General features: G+C 61.1%; 1 protein-coding gene across 1 annotated transcript in view; it reads right to left on the bottom strand.

Moving 5' to 3' along the window:
* ALDH1A2 (aldehyde dehydrogenase 1 family member A2) overlaps window positions 1-7,431 on the bottom strand; it is a 41,070-nt gene extending 33,639 nt beyond the window's left edge. Inside the window, exon 1 of the mRNA XM_055002552.1 lies at window positions 7,296-7,431. Within this exon, the coding sequence (XP_054858527.1) occupies window positions 7,296-7,412 (117 nt within the window). The 5' untranslated portion in view covers window positions 7,413-7,431. The remainder of the gene's footprint in view (window positions 1-7,295) is intronic.
* Window positions 7,432-15,020: the final 7,589 nt, after the last annotated feature.

Genomic DNA, 15,020 nt, shown 5'->3' with positions numbered 1-15,020 from the left:
ATGGACTCCTACTTACCCCAAAGTTCAAAGTAAGCTACAACACTTAACGTGCAACTCAAAAACACAAGAACCGCTCTTTGCCAAGGCGGCCATATAAAAATAAAAATGAAACATGTTTGTCAATTCCATCAAGGAAATCCCATCCATTGGCAAGCACAAGCAACTCTCTCAGCCTCAGAATCTTCCTCTGTCCCCCAACCAATGTTCTCTTCCATCTATCCAATGACCTTTTATGGGGAGAAAAAGGGGTATAACGGAAGTAAATAAAATAAATAAACATGTTTGCTTTAATGAGTCAATGCTTGTGGGGTTTTGTAATAACTGAATAATTTCTTGGAACAGCAGGACAGAAATGTCTTAAATAAATAAAATATAAAGAGTGGGCTGTGAACTCCCAGGAAATGTTGGTGCCTGAGCCAGAGAAGCCAAGTGGCCGATCGCTGGAAAAGTATGGTTGGAAACGAGACAAAGGACGAGGCGTGCTGCTCCTCCGAAGCAGCTAACGGCAAAGTCCACCCGCCGAAAGAGTGGCCCAATGACACAGCAGCTGCCCACAAGCCATTGCAGCCTGTCCAGCTTGGGTGAGCTGTACCAGAACTCCAGGAATGTTTCCTTTGGACACCGGCAGGAGTTTGGACCCGGCAGTTTGCGCAGCCATTCTGGTCTGCCCAAGGTTGGTGCTGAGGCTTCAGCCCTCCTGCCATGTGCTTCTGCCCTCACCATCCTTGCTGGGCACATTATCCCAGTCAAAAAGCGCTTTCCACCAGACTGAAATCTGAGATGCCCCATTGCATTACCACATCATGGAAGGGAAAGCACTCTGCACATGCTCAAAGGCCTGCCACCATCATTTCTACAGTCCCGTGGCTGGTCCTGGCCCAAAGCAAATTAGGCCTGGATTCCAGGCCAGGCAGCCCCTGGACTGGCTCTGCCGGAGGAAGGAAGCATGCTCCGCCCGCCTCCCCCTTCCTGAGAAAGCAGGCAGCATGTCCCCAGGTGAGCTCTCGGGTCTGGGGGCTCAGAAGACGCGGCCCTCCCTGCTCTTCCCATGCTGTGCAGCTGCCTGCCCTGGGAACTATCTGGAGGAGGCAGTCCCCTTTCTCCAGCCAGAGCTCGGCCTGCAGCTGGCCTCCACTGCAAGGCACATCCCCAGGGCCCGCAGCTGCGCGGCAGGAGCAGAACACGGAAACAGCCTCCTCCTCCTCCTCGTGGCTTCTCTTGCAGAGGCTGTGGCTCCCTTCAAAGCAGAGAGCAACTGGGAGAGAGCTCTGCAAGCCTCCCCAAGATGGCCCTGCCATTCTGAGCAGCCTGGAAATGCTCGGAACAATTGCCGAGGCCCACAAAGCTCGCACCTTTGCTCCTTCTGGGAGGAACTGGACAACATGGCCCAGAGGGGGCTCCAGAAGAGCAAGAAGCAGCCCTCCCCGTGCCATTGCCACGAAGTGATGGTGGGGGTGGGGGGTCCCTGCTTGGATTCAGAGCAAAAACAGTCCCCCCCCCCATGAGGCCAGGCCCCCTGGCTTTACTGCCTCTGTACCCCCCTCATGGCAGGAGTGATCCACAAGGGGGGGGGGAGGCTGCCTTGGGAGGTTTCATTCATGATCTGCAAAGTCAATCAATCCCATCACTCCCAAGCCAGGAGGCAGACACAGTTTCTCCAGGGTGCACACGCCCAGTGAATGGGGCCCCTTCCACACTAGGATGGCAGAGAGGGGCAGAAGTCACTGGGTGGCCTCACCCATCCTTCCCTTTCCAACCCTGGCACAGGAGAGTGGCTGGGGCACCAGTGGCCCCTCTGCAATGTGCCAGCGGGAAGCCAGTCGAGGCAGCCTCGCCTTTTCTGTCTGCCGCGTCCCACAGAGGGCCGGCTCATGAGGCCAGTCCCCACACATTTTGCAGCTCTGTTACGTCTTGGAGAAAGCTGCCCCCAATCCTTGCGCCCCCCTCCCCGTCCCTTCTTGAAGTGTAAAAAGGGCAGCACTTAATCAAGTTCAAGCTGCTCTGTGTAATTCAACAACATGGTCAATTGGCATTCTGGTCAATTTCACACAGCTCCGGCAGTTGCCCCTCCTGCTTCTCAAGCGACTCTGCCTGCAATTATGCTGTTGATGAGTCAGAGGACCAAAAAATCTCTACTTCCAAGCCAAATCCCCCAACCTTGGACAAACTTTTATCACTCCCATCACTACTGTAATCAACTTTTAAATTAACCGTTTCCAGATCATGTTCCTTCTTTGCACCCCCAGGCTGTTTCAAAGGCACCAGGAAAGAGGTGATTAAAACGGCAGGGAGTGGAAGGCCAGCCCACGCCTCCTCCTGCCCTTTGCTGCAGGCTCTCTTTGCCAGTGGATCCTGGACAGGCTAGCAATGCAAGTGTGTTTGACGTCAAAAGTATTCTCCCAAACCAGCTCTGAAGAAAAGACAGGAGGACAGCAAGGGGAACACCGGACTGCTGCCAGTTTTGCTGTGAAATCTTCAGGATTCTCCTCCATAAACTTATGAAAAAGTGAGGCCCATTCCAGATAAAACGGACTTGTGAGAAACTGGCCTGACTGTGGGCTGCTCATCTAACTATTTGATTTCTGAGAGGAAGAAAAAATCCTGTTACACTCTTCATATTCTCCATAGCAGGACTCCTAAATAAATGAAATAAAATATATTGTAAACCTCTGTGGTGTTCTCCTTTTGTCCTCTGAAACAGTCTACATTCTATAGCCTTTCTTTGGAAGGGAGGTGCTCCAAATCTTTGGTTTTCTGTACCTTTCCTAGAGGAGTCGGCCGTGTTAGTCTGTAGTAGCAAAATAGTAAAGAGTCCAGTAGCACCTTTAAGACTAACCAACTTTTGAGAGCCACAGCACGCTCTCGCTCGCTCGCTCTCTCGCTCTCGCTCTCGCTCTCGCTCTCTGTGGCTCTTGAAAGCTTATGCTGCAATAAAGCTGGTTAGTCTTAAAGGTGCTACTTGACCCTTTACTATTTTCCTAGCTCAGTGACACGCTTCTCAGGAGGGGGAGACCAGAACTGTACACAGGAGCCTGGACACACAAGTGCCCCAGAGATCCAGAAAACGGCATTCGAATAGCTGCTGTAATCCATTTCCTCACCACAGGCCTAGCGCTACAGTCCCTTCCACTATTAGAATTCCAGCCCTAATTACAAAAATAAGCAGGGAAAGAAAGAAGAGCAAGTGTTTACAAACGGCCTGGAGGGGTTCTGGATTGTCTCAGCACAAAGAAAAAAGAGAGCAGGAGACCTCCTGAAATGGGGCAGATGGAGAAGATTCCACGGCGTCTTAGAACTCCTAGCTATAAATTCTACAGGAAGGACAAGAAAGGTTGGGGGAGGAATGCCGAGGGTCCTTTTCCACAGGAACGGCTGCTGCGGAAGCATCCGAGAGGAGAGGAGCCTCAGGTCGTAAAACTCCAGCCCCACGTGCCACGGCTACTCTACAGGGTGGCATTTGGAACGGGAGCAGTGGAGGAGACGGACCATCCTTTTCGCCCTGCTCACTTTAACCCGTTCTCACACGGGTCCCTCTTTCAAGCTCTTTTACTGCATAAGAATTGTTGAGTTTTCAGGAACAACCAAATGGGATGGTTGAGGAGGTAGGGCACCTGGCTTCCTGCATGAGGCACAGGCACAGACTCAACGCCAACATGCTTGAATGTTGGGAGCCGAAATCTGGGGCCGCCACCAGTAGACCCAAGTGGATTGCCCAGCGGTCTTAGGTGGGTAGGACCGGCCTGGTAGGGCAGGATGCCGGATGGTTGACATACAGGGCCTGGGCGCCAGTTCCCAGAGGCCCACCGAGACAAGCTGGGGAAGGGGAATAAACTGTGCCTGCCCCCCTGCCCTTCCGCAAGGGCCAAGCAGAAGGCACCGCTGACTTCCCACTCAGCAGGCAGAAGGAGGGTCTTGAGGAAGGGCTGCCACTCCTCTGCCCCCCCCACGGGGACTGCCAACTCGCACCCTCTGTTTGGGAAGGCATCAGAGAAGGAGGGAGGCATTCTTCATAAGGCCCAGGGGCAAGGCAGCCATTGACACCCCCCCCCCGCTGAATCGTGGATTGAGTGCTCAACTCTGACCTGAGAGACCCAGGTTCGAATCCCCACTCTGCCAGGGAAGCTTGGGCCAGTCACACACGCTTAGCCTAACCGACCTCACAGGGCTGTTGTGAGGCTAAAATGGAGGAGAGGAGAATGAAGTAAGCCGTGTGGGGAGAAAGGCAAGCTATACATGAAGCAATTAAAGGAATGCAATACATCGCCTGGGAAAACGGCAAAAGTCACCCTAGGCCTGAGATTCGTTGATCACGGGGAGAGCCGAGGATTACTGTTGGAGAGGGGCGCTGCATTTTTGTGCTTATTTGCTAGATACAAAGAAAAGGACCCGGTGTCAGGGACGTGGAGCGGCTTCCTCCAAGGCCGGCGGTTCAAGCCGTTCCTGCCCCTCACAAGTTAACGACCCATGTTGAAAATTTCAGCAGCCTTGCAGGGGGTCGACTTCGCATGACTCGCTACTCTCTAGGGTACCCTGCGAAAATGCAAGAGGGTGGATTTAATTGAAAGAGGAAGCAAATGTGAAACTCCCTGCGTGAAGTTAGGAAATTGGAGTTGATCGAATCAGCATGAAAGCAGAAAGGAAAGCGGAGTCTCTCACGCACGCACGCACGCACGCAGGAAGCAGAGGCAGAGGCCAGGAGGCGAGATGCCGGACCCTCTCAAGACCGCGGGCCGCCCTTTGGACGATGCCCGAAATGACCCCCCGCCCGGGCGGTGCTATTGGACTCCGACGTTTCCTCGAAAGACGACGATCTGCAGGGCCGGGAGCTGCCCTCCCAGTTCAGCGCGCAGGAGAGGCCGAAGGGCCGGGGGGCTCCGGGCGCCGCAAAGAGGAACCGACGGCTCTTTCCAAGGCGCGCCGCTCCGAGGGCAAGACTGCGCCGGGCCCGGGCGGCCGCAAAGGGCCCCGAACAAGGGCCAAGAGGCTGCCCAGGCCGCCGGCTCAGGAGGGCTCCAAAGGCGGGCACTTAGGAGGGACTCGGAGGGGGCCCCGGAAAGGCCGGCCGAGCGCTCAGACCCGCTCCTCCGCAGGCAGGGGCAGCAGCCCGCCGCCCGGGCCCCGCGGCCCTTGGAAGGGGCCCAGAGTTACCTCGCCCAACTTCCAGGGGCAGAAATCAGATTGGTTTCATTTCCTGACTGCACCGACAGGCTGCCCTCCTCCCCGGCGCGGGCCCAGAGCGGCTGGCATTCGCCTCCCCGCCAGCGTCCCCTCGCAACAACCCTGCGAGGTGGGCTAGGCCGGGAGCGCGCGGGGCCCGAGGGCGCTCTGAGCTTCCCGGGCGGAGCGGGGACCCGAGCCTGGGAGCACCCGGAGGGCGCATCAGGCCCACACGCCCGGCTCCTCCGAGGCCCGTACTCTAACCGCTCCGCCAGCCGGCTCTCCGAGCTTGAAATTCGCCCTTCGAGGCGACGCGCGACGCAGCTGGCAACAGAAGAGTGTGGAAAAGCTCCCCGTCCCTGCGCAGCCGAAGCGGCCGCCCCCAGCCTAGCCCCGAAGCACAAGGGCTGGCCATCCGCGGGGAAGGCAACGGCGGAAGCCCAGGGCCGCCTCCCGTCCTCCCGGGAGGCTGAAGCGCAGAGCGCACCGGAGGCAAGGCAGCAGCCCCAGCGGTGGCCGAGCCCAGGGGCCGGTCTGCGGGTCTCGCCCGGCTCGGCTGCCTGGTCGGGTCCTTTGGCTGTCCGCGGCCCCCGAGGGCTGCCAGCCCACCCGATCCGTTCTGCGCTCCTCCGCCGGGTGGCCTCAAACATGTCAGGCGGCCGCGCCAGGAGGCAGCCAGCGGCAGCGCCGACGCCCCCCGGCCGGCCAGCGCCCCTTCCCCGCAGGAAGGCGCCCAGGGAAGAGCCCGAGGCCCGGAGAGCGCCCGGCCCCGATGCGGCTTTGCTGCCCGTCGGTTTTCTCCCAAGACTGGCGGGGCGGGCCGAGATGGAGGAGCTGCCGCGCATCTGGCGGACGAGGCGCTTTGCCAGGCGCGGCTTCCCTCGGCGGCGGCCCTCGCGGCCCTGCAGACGGCTGCTCTCACTCGCTCCAGGCGCCCGGTCCGGGACTGGACGGGGCGCCCCGCTCTCCTCCGCTCCGCTCCCCTCCCCTCCCGCAGCCTCCGGCCCGGGCCAAGCAACGGACAGAGGCTCTGTGCGCACCAGGCAGGCCGAGGCGCGGGACCGCCCGCCGCCAACTCTGCCAGGGCCCGCCGAGAGCAGCCCCGAGGCCAGGGAAAGGCTCCCGCTCGCCGCCCCTTCCCAGGGCCCGGCTGTCAGCCGCGCCGCGCAGGCCCCGCAGCTCAGAGCCGCTGGGGGCGGTCGCAGGCGCTTCCCTTCGCCACGAGACGGGACGGGACGGGTCAGGAGGAAGGCACCCGCGCCAGCCAGCCAGCCACCCGCGTCCTCCCCGGCTTCGTGCCCTCGGTGGGCGGCAGCGGCCCCGCAGACCCGCCGCTGGACTCGTCTCGGTTTGCCGCTCGACTGGCACGGCGGCCGGCGCTCGAGTAGACCAGCTCACGACTCCGGAGCACGCCCACTCGGCACTCCGCAGCCTGCCTGCCGCCCGGCAGCGCTCCCTCCCAGGGCTGCGCGCTGCGCCGCCTCCCGAGTAACGCACGGCCGTTTCCGCTGCTTAGACGGCGCGCTTCGGCCATCCCCGCGCTCTCGGCGGAGCCCCAAAGGACTTCCCGCGCAGGCGAAGCACCCCGGCCAGCCCTCCGCGCCTCGCCCTCGGGGCTGATCCAGCAGCGCGGAGGGGAACCACCGGCCCAGCCCTGCCCCGACGGAGCGCTCGGCAAGCGCCGAGGGAGGCCACGCAATCGTGCCCGCTTCGCGCTCCCACCGGCAAGCCGCCCGGTGCAAGCCTCGGCCCGCGCTTAGGAGCGCCTTCGGCTGCCGTCGGCGGTCGGGACAGACCCGGACCGGTCGGAGCAGGAGACGGAGGCTCGGTTGGCTCGGGCGGGCAGATCTCCTGCGCAAGCCCCGAGGCCGAGGAGGCTGCGCCAGAGACGGCGTTCGCTTTCTGAAGCGCCGGCACCGGCACCGGCGGGTTCCGCAGGCGCAACCTGCCGGCCTCGGAGCGGCCTTTGTGGATCCGGACCGCCCCCCGATCCGTCACCAGAAGCCGCGACCCCCCGCGGCTGCGGGTCCTGCTGGGCAACGGGAGGCTGAGACCGGGCGCGCCCCGTCCAACCCGCGCCGCCCGCCGCCCTCCGTCCCGGGCCAGGCTGGCCGAGCCCGGCGCTGCGCGGCACCCACCTGGCAGTGCTTGATCTCCAGGTTGGGGGTGGGCGAGGGCAGCAGCTGCAGGGAGGCCATCAGCGTCGCCGGGTCCGCCTTCACGCCGCCGGGCAGCTCGATCTTGCTGGAGGTCATGGCGGGCGGGCCGTCGAGCTTCTCCCTCTCGGCTCAGCGCCGGCGCCGCCGCGGCCGCCCCCGTATATAGGCAGGTGTCGAGGCCGGCCCTCCTCCTCATTGGCGCGCCGGCGGGCCGGAGAGGCAGGGCCAGCCCCCGCCCAGGCCCCGAGGGCGCGCCCGCCTCGCCCCCGCCCCCTGGCCGCCCTGCCGAGGGCCAGCCTGCCCAGCCCAGCCCAGCCCAGCGGAGGGATCCGGCGCGAGGGGCGGATGAGACCCCCGGGCAGGCTGCCCCCCGCCCCCGCCCCCGGGAAGGGGCGAGGAGAGGAGCCGCCCAGCGGGCCTGGGGCCAGAGGCCGTCTTGGGCCGCGCTCTCCACTCCGGCCGGGGCCGCAGCCGCTGGCTTCAGGCGGCGCTCAGCTCCAGGGTGGCCGCGTAGGGGCAAAGGCCTCCCAGCATCCTGGCCGGATCGGGCGGCGCACCCCGGACCCGCCGCCGGCCAAGCGGCCCAAGGGCGGCGATGCTGCCGGCTGGGGGCGGGGCGGGGCGGGGTTCGGCCCAAAAGTTGAGGGGGGGAGATCCCTGGAGGGGAGCAGGGCCCGATCCCTGGGCGGGCAGAGCAAGCCGGTCTGGCGCGGCCCTTCCCCTCTGCGCGGAAAGGAGGGACCGGGCCCAGCCCCCCCCCCCCCAGGGAGGCAGCTCCAGGCAGAGCCCGCGCGGGCGGGGGTGTGGAGGCGCGCAACTCGCGAGGTGACTCCCCCACCGCCACTCTGCCAGCGTGTCCTACCTCACAGGGTTGTTGTGAGCAGAAAAGGAAGGGGGCAGGCTTGGCTTGGAGGAAGAGACGGACAAGGGCTGCTTGGGAAAGCAGAGGTCCGGCAGGACGCTGCGCCTCCGACCTTCCGTGGGGCCAGCTGACCCTGGCTGAGCCGCTTAAGAGCTTGCGGCTGGACCCAGCGCTGCTGCCAGAGAAGCAGGGGGCGGCAGCCGCGAAAAGGCCCTTCCGAACTCAGCCTAGCCTGGAAGGCGGACCCCCACCCCCACCCCCTCCCTGGCCGCCTGGACTCCCGGCCCGGTAACATCGAGACTAGGCGACTGCAACGCTCCCTCCATAGGGCTCCTCTCGAAGTCGACCGGGAGACTCCCGCTGGTGCCGAACTCTGCCGCTCGTTTACTCTCGGGAGCTGGACGGGGCGGGCATCACCCTTGCATGGCGCAGTCACTCCCTTGGGTGCCCATCAGTGACGGGCTCAGTTCAAGGTCCTCATGACCATCACATGCAGAGCCCGTCATGCCCTCGGCCCCTCGTATCTGTGCAGCCGCCCCTCCCCTTACGTTCTGCAGTGGCAGCTTCGCTCGTCTGGACAGGGCCTTCTGCAGATACCGCCCCGCAGTTGGGCAAAAGCAACAGCTGCCCACACGGGGCTTTCTCTGTGGTGGCCCCCGCCTTACGGAAAGGCCTGCCTGAGGAGGCCAGGAAAGCTCCCACCCGCCTGGCTTTCCGCAAACTATGCAAAAATGATCAAGACGGGTCTGTCTGTAGCCGTAGAAAGAGCAAGAGTCCAGTCGCCCCTTAACAAAATCTGTGGTAGGGCAGGAGATTTTCCTGAGCCGCAGCTCTCTTCTTCAGAGACCATTTGTTGAAACTGAAGTATTCAGCCGGGCCTTCTTCCCAGATTACAGGGCTGTGTTCGGAGGTGCATTGGTAGGGGCAGGGGCCATAGGCTCTGCTCCCGGGTACTGTCTGCTCAGGTAGATATGCTCCTCCTAGGGAGTTTCCACATTGCTAAACATGCCACATAGATGAGCTATGTTTTGTTTCAGAAAGATTTCATCTCCGTGCTCAGCTTTATGTTGTGTCCAGATTTCCTGCTACCACACCCTGTTGCGGCTTCTCCCTGAATGGGGCTGTTCTTCCATGGAGAGAGAGCAAGATGGGCAGCCGTGTTAGTCTGTCTGTGGCAGCGGGAAAGAGCAAGAGTCCAGTAGCTCCTAGAAGGCGCACGAAAGCGCCTGCCCTGCCACTGCCCTACTGGACTCCTGCTCTTTCCCACGGTGGTGGTTCTGTTTTTCTCGGCGAGGAAGCGACCCTAAGCAGGTCTACTCCGAAGTCTATTCAACGGGGCCTTAGAACTGCTGCCTGAAGGTCCGGCTGTTGGTTATATTGTATCACTCGCACCGTGTAATCTCCCGCCGGGGGTATCAGTGAGAAAGGTGGGATTTAAATAAATAAATAGAGAATAAACATAGATACCGCAGTAGAAACTGGTGGCCCTTAAACCAAAACCTGGAGGTGTTAAACTTGTTGGAACGAACTCAGAGCCCCCCATGCATGCTTAGCGGTAAGCCCCACTAAACTCTGTGCGACTTACTTCTGAGTAGACATGCCAAAGGCTGACAAGGCCAGGCGAGGTGTCCTGGCACCCAAGGCAAGGGGCACATGGGACATGCCTTCTGGATCCGGCCCCTGCATCCTACCTCCTCCGGGGACCAAAGGCGGCCTCGCACTGATATTCAGGGGTAGACTGCTACTGGAGGGGGAGGTTCCATTTAGCTACTAAGCGTTTTCTCGCACAGGCCGGCTCAGCTTTAGCGCCTGCCGCATCCGGCGTGGCTTGGAAGTAACGCTCATTGCTCCCAATGGGGTTTACTCCAAAGTCAAATCATCGAGGGCCGCAGCCGTAAAAACGCTCAGCTTCGGCTGGATCGTGCCCCAGTCAGTCAAGCGCCTGCAGCACGCCAGGAAGAGCGCGCAGGGTGGGGGGGGGGGGCAATGACAAGAGGGTCTGGCTGAACGGGCGCCGCGCACTAGGCACCCCCCCCCTTTGAGAAGGCTCTTCCTGCTCCCCGCTGATTTGGCAGCCACCTCCCCGCCCCCCTCTGGGTCCTCTTCTGCCAGAGCCCCTCCCCCCCAGCCCTGCACAGGCCCTGCGCCCCCGCCCCTCTTTCAATTCAGGACTCTAAGGTGCCCCCCCCTCCGGCCTGGGTTCAACCCGCGACGCGCGCCGAAGAGGCCACCTGGCCCTTCCCGGGCGCCTGCTGCCCCCTGCTGGCCACGCTCTTCCTCGCAGCGGCGCGCCGAGCGCTTGAGACGCGGGCGAGATCCGCGGCCAGAGCGCGCCGGCGCCGCTTTATTTAAGGATAAAACGACGGACGGGACTGGGCGAAGGAGAAGAATCTTCTAGTAGAGTGGGAAGGAGGCGGGCTGCCGCGGAGCAGAATCGGCGCGCAAAGTTCGGAGGCAAGGGGCTGGAGATCGGGCCCCCCTGGGGTCGGAGGCCCGCGGCGGCTGGGATTGCCAGTCTCCAGGCGGGGCCTGGAGATCTCCCAGGGCATAGAACTCAGTTCCCTTGGAGAAAACGGCCGTCTTGGACAGGGGGCCTCTATGGCAGTTTAGCTCACTGTGGTCCCTCCCTTCCCCAACCCCACCCTCCCCCCAGGCTCCAAATCTCCGGGAATTTCCCGACCAGCAGTTGGCATCCCTAGGCTGTTGCACGCGGGGCGGGAGAGCGGTCACTCATAGCCTCGCTGCAGCAACCGCCGCTAAGCCCCGGGCCGGTCGAGCAAAGGAGGCGCCTCCTGCTGGGCTGGGCGGCCAGACCGGGAAACCCTTGCAAGGCGGAGCGAAGGCGGCTCGGCGGGGCGGGCAGCTGCTGCCCGGCCCGGCCCCAGGAGGCGCCCATTACGGCCGGCCCATTAAAATTGACGAGCTCCATGCTGTTCGCGGGTGGCGGTCGCTGTCGCAGGCCCCGGCCCGGCACGCGCCCGCAGCCCGGCCCTGGAAGGCTCTCGCGGTCGGAGCCAGTCACAGCTCCTCGCGAGCACAACCAGCGCAGGGAGGCTCTTGGAGCCCCCCCCCCCCACACACACAGAGCACTTCAGCAGGCCTGCCAGCTGGGGGGGGGGCTCCTTCACATTCCCCAGCCCTGCCAAACTGTCGTCTCTCTCAGGCCGCTCTACAGGAGAGCCTCTGCGCCTGTTGGTCAAGTGTAAGGAGACGCAGTATTAGCCGGGAAGGGTAGTTTCAAAAGTCAGAGCCAGCGGAGATCGCTCCTCAGAGGGTTTGTTAATTTCATCTTCGCCTCCATGGAGGCTCTGTCGATTTCACCTCTCCAGTCTAAAACTGGGTGGGATGGCAACCAGAGGGCAGCGAGAATGGAAACGGGCTGGAGCTGCTTTTCAGAGCCAGGTTTGGACCTGGAGAGGTTCTAATGGGCTGAAGTTTCCCTTCTGGCATTTCACAGCCCCTTCACACAGTTGTGGGGTACAGAAAAGCCTTCGCCCCGCCTCCGGCTCTGTCTTTTTAAATTACCCTTCCAGGCTAATGTGGCATCTGCCCACCCCTGCCCTTCACCTGTCAGATCTCTCTGGGCGGGGGGAGGGCTAGGGTCAGCAGCAGTGCCGAGGGCGCCGCCGGGCGCAGTCCTGCAGAGCGGCGCAACCTCAAGGGCCGCTGGGCTCCGCGGTCGGGGCAGAAGGCAAGACGCGGCGGCCCCGAGGAGAAGCCCCCGAGCGCTGCTGGCCGCCCGCGGCGCCTGGAGGAGCTGCCCGGAGCTGGGAGGCAGCCCCGGGGAGGCCTCGGCCTCTGTGCCCGGCCGCTTGGCCCCGGAGGCGGCCCTGGGCGGCCCCAGCGGGGCTCCCTCCTCCTCGCGGCGGGCGCGCAGCTGCGCCGCCCGGGAAAGAGCGCAGCCAACGGGGGGGGGTGGGCTCTGAGCCGGGCCCGCTCGGCGGAGGCGCCGCCAGTCCCGGGCAGAGGCAGCCCCGGCTCCGGCGCAGAGTCCCAGGCGCGGGTGTTCGGGCAGCGGAGGGAGGCCGGCGGGACTTTCGGGCCCGCAGCGGGAGGGGAGCGGCTGGAGCAGGGCCGGCAGCCTGGTCTGGCGAGGGAGGCCGGCGGGCTTCCTTCCCTTCGGTTTCTGCTCAGGGAATTGCCCTGTTAAATTCCGACGGCAGAGACAGAAGTTGGGGGAAAGAGTCGTAGCTGCACGAGTGCCCCCTCTCCCCCCGCCCCGCCCCAGCACTGGCTGGCAGCAGGGGCTCTGCCAGGGGCTCCCCGGGAGCCTTCAAGCTCCAGGCTGAAGTGTGATCCAGTGGGGTTGAAGTGGCAAGTGAGGCTTTGGGAGGACCAGGTTCAAATCCTCACTCGGCCAGGGAAGCGTTACCAATCACACCCTCTTAGCCTCACCCAACTCGCAGGGTTGTTGTGAGTGAGTGAGGATAAACTGTGGGGGAAGGAAGAAGCGGCAATGGACCCTGTCCTGCACCCTTGGAGAGAGGGAAATCTGAAAGGAACACAGAACATCAGGAAGCCTTTCAGGAGCCACCAAAGTTCTCTCCCACCTAGCACCCCCCTTTCTTGCTCACAACCGGCCTCCCCGCCCCCCAGGATACAAAAGCAACAGCCTTCTCCTGCAGCCTGAAGCAGTGAGTTCCATAGGCTTATAATGGGTTGTATGAAAAATTACTTTCTTTTCCTCTCCAGGCACAAACCCAGTACAGAAAACACAACAGGGTTCTAATCAATTGTCACAATCATTCTGGCATCACAACAATGCCTTCACTTCTGCCTTCCTTTGTGGCAGCGCTGCAGCACTTCCCAGCACCATCCGCCCGTGGAGGCAGGCGGCTTTCCATTTCAGCCTGTTTGCTGCCATCTTGGGGAGGGGGCGATGCCCCACTCCTGTCTCCCCAACCACACTGGACGGACGGAAACGTCAGATTGTCTTCACACATCTTAAATTTGGCTATCTTCTTGTGGATAGCACCTTTGGTTAATAAATAAATATTCATTCATTCATGCATTCATTCTGTCTACCTTTCTCACAGAGATCCATGGCAGATTACACAGTGCAAGTGAAATACAATATAAGCAACAGCTGGGACCTTCACTGAGCCAAGTACGATAACGAACAACTCAATGAACAGATACAACAGGGTACAGTAGCAGAAAAATTGAAAATAAGTCTAAAGTCAAGCACAGAGATGAAATCTTTCGGGAAAAGCATAGTTAATTTATATGGCATGTCTAGCAATGTGGAAATGCCCTCGTAGGCGCATGTCTGCATCATCAGACAGTACCCAACAGAGTAGCATACAGTCCCTGTCCTTACCAAGCATCTCTCTGACCTACTTCTTAACAATATAGCCCTGTAATCTGGGTGGAAAGCCCCCCTGAATCATTTAGTTTTGCATAGTTTGCGGAAAGCCAGGCGAGTGGGAGCTTTCCTGGCCTCCTCAGGCACGCCTTTCCGTAAGGCAGGGGCCACCACAGAGAAAGCCCCGTGTGGGTAGCTGTTGCTTTTGCCCAACGGGCAGCTGCACAGATACGAGGGGCCGAGGGCATGATGGGCTCTGAATGTGATGGTCATGAGGACCTTGAACTGAGCCCGTCACTGATGGGCACCCAAGGGAGTGACTGCGCCATGCAAGGGCGATGCCCGCCCCGTCCAGCTCCCGAGAGTAAATGAGCGGCAGAGTTCCGCACCAGCGGGAGTCTCCTGGTCGACTTTGAGACTAGGCGTTGCAGTCTCCTAGTCTCGATGTTACTGGGCCGTGAGTCCAGGCGGCTGTGTGAAGGTAGGGGGCCGTCTTCCAGGCTAGACTGAGTTGGGAGGAGGCCTTTTTGCAGCTGCATTTACTTGCTTCTCCAGTAGCAGTGCTGGGTCCAGTGTAGCCGCTAGGCTCTTAACTGGGTCAGCCAGGGTCCACTGAACCCCGTCAAAGGTTGGAAGCACAACGTCCTTCAAGATCTCTGCTTTTCCAACCACCACCACTTCCATCTTGTCTGGGTTCAATTTCCATTTCTTTGCTCTTAGTCAATTGATGACTGCTGTCGAGCAGCAACTTGGGATCTCTACTACATCACCAGGGGACTGGATAGTGAGATATACAGAGCAATCCTAAGCAGAGTTACACCAGTCTAAGCCCATTGAAATGAATGGGCTTAGACTGGTGTAACTCTGCTTAGGATTGCACTGATAGAGATGCGTATCATCTGCATGTTGATGGCATCCAATTCCTTAGCTTCAGATGCGTTCTCCTAAAGGCTTTATGTAGAGGTAGAATCACACAGGGGATAATATTGTGCCTTGTGGAACCCCACAAGATAATTCTCACACTGAGGATAGCTGGTCAGACCCAGCATCTTGGAGGAGACAGGCAAGGAGGGCTCCGGCACAAGGCTCCCATTTTCAGCAGCAGTCTAAAGTCTGCAGGAGCCCACTTTGGGCCAGAAACTCCTTGCTAGCCAGCCCCCTGAAGGCCAGAGGGTTAGGATTAAGGGGAGGAGGAGGCTGAAGGCCCTCAGGTAGCAGGAGGAAACGTCATTCCCTTCTAAGCCACGACCAGACCAGAGTGGGAAAAGAGCCGACAAGACTGTCGTTCTTGTCTGTCACGTAGGCAGGGGATTCTGCCCAAGGCCAAGCTCAGACCAAAGCAGCAGGCAGAAGAGACTCAAATCCACGGGAAGGCAGAGATGCAGCCCACGGGGTGGGGCGAGAATGAGCCGTGCAGCTCCTGGGTGGAAGGCGGGCTTCTCTTTGGGACTTGCCTGCCTCCTCAACAGGGTGCACTTCATTAGGCAGGGAGTTCCAGGGGCCCCGTGCTTTGACAGGGAAGGTGCTGGGACAGGAT

Source organism: Eublepharis macularius, chromosome 18, assembly GCF_028583425.1.
Source record: "Eublepharis macularius isolate TG4126 chromosome 18, MPM_Emac_v1.0, whole genome shotgun sequence".
In the NCBI taxonomy this organism is placed as follows: Eukaryota; Metazoa; Chordata; class Lepidosauria; order Squamata; family Eublepharidae; genus Eublepharis; species Eublepharis macularius.
The sequence above is the reverse complement of the archived record's forward strand: the minus strand, read 5'-3'. Positions and strand labels throughout refer to the sequence as shown.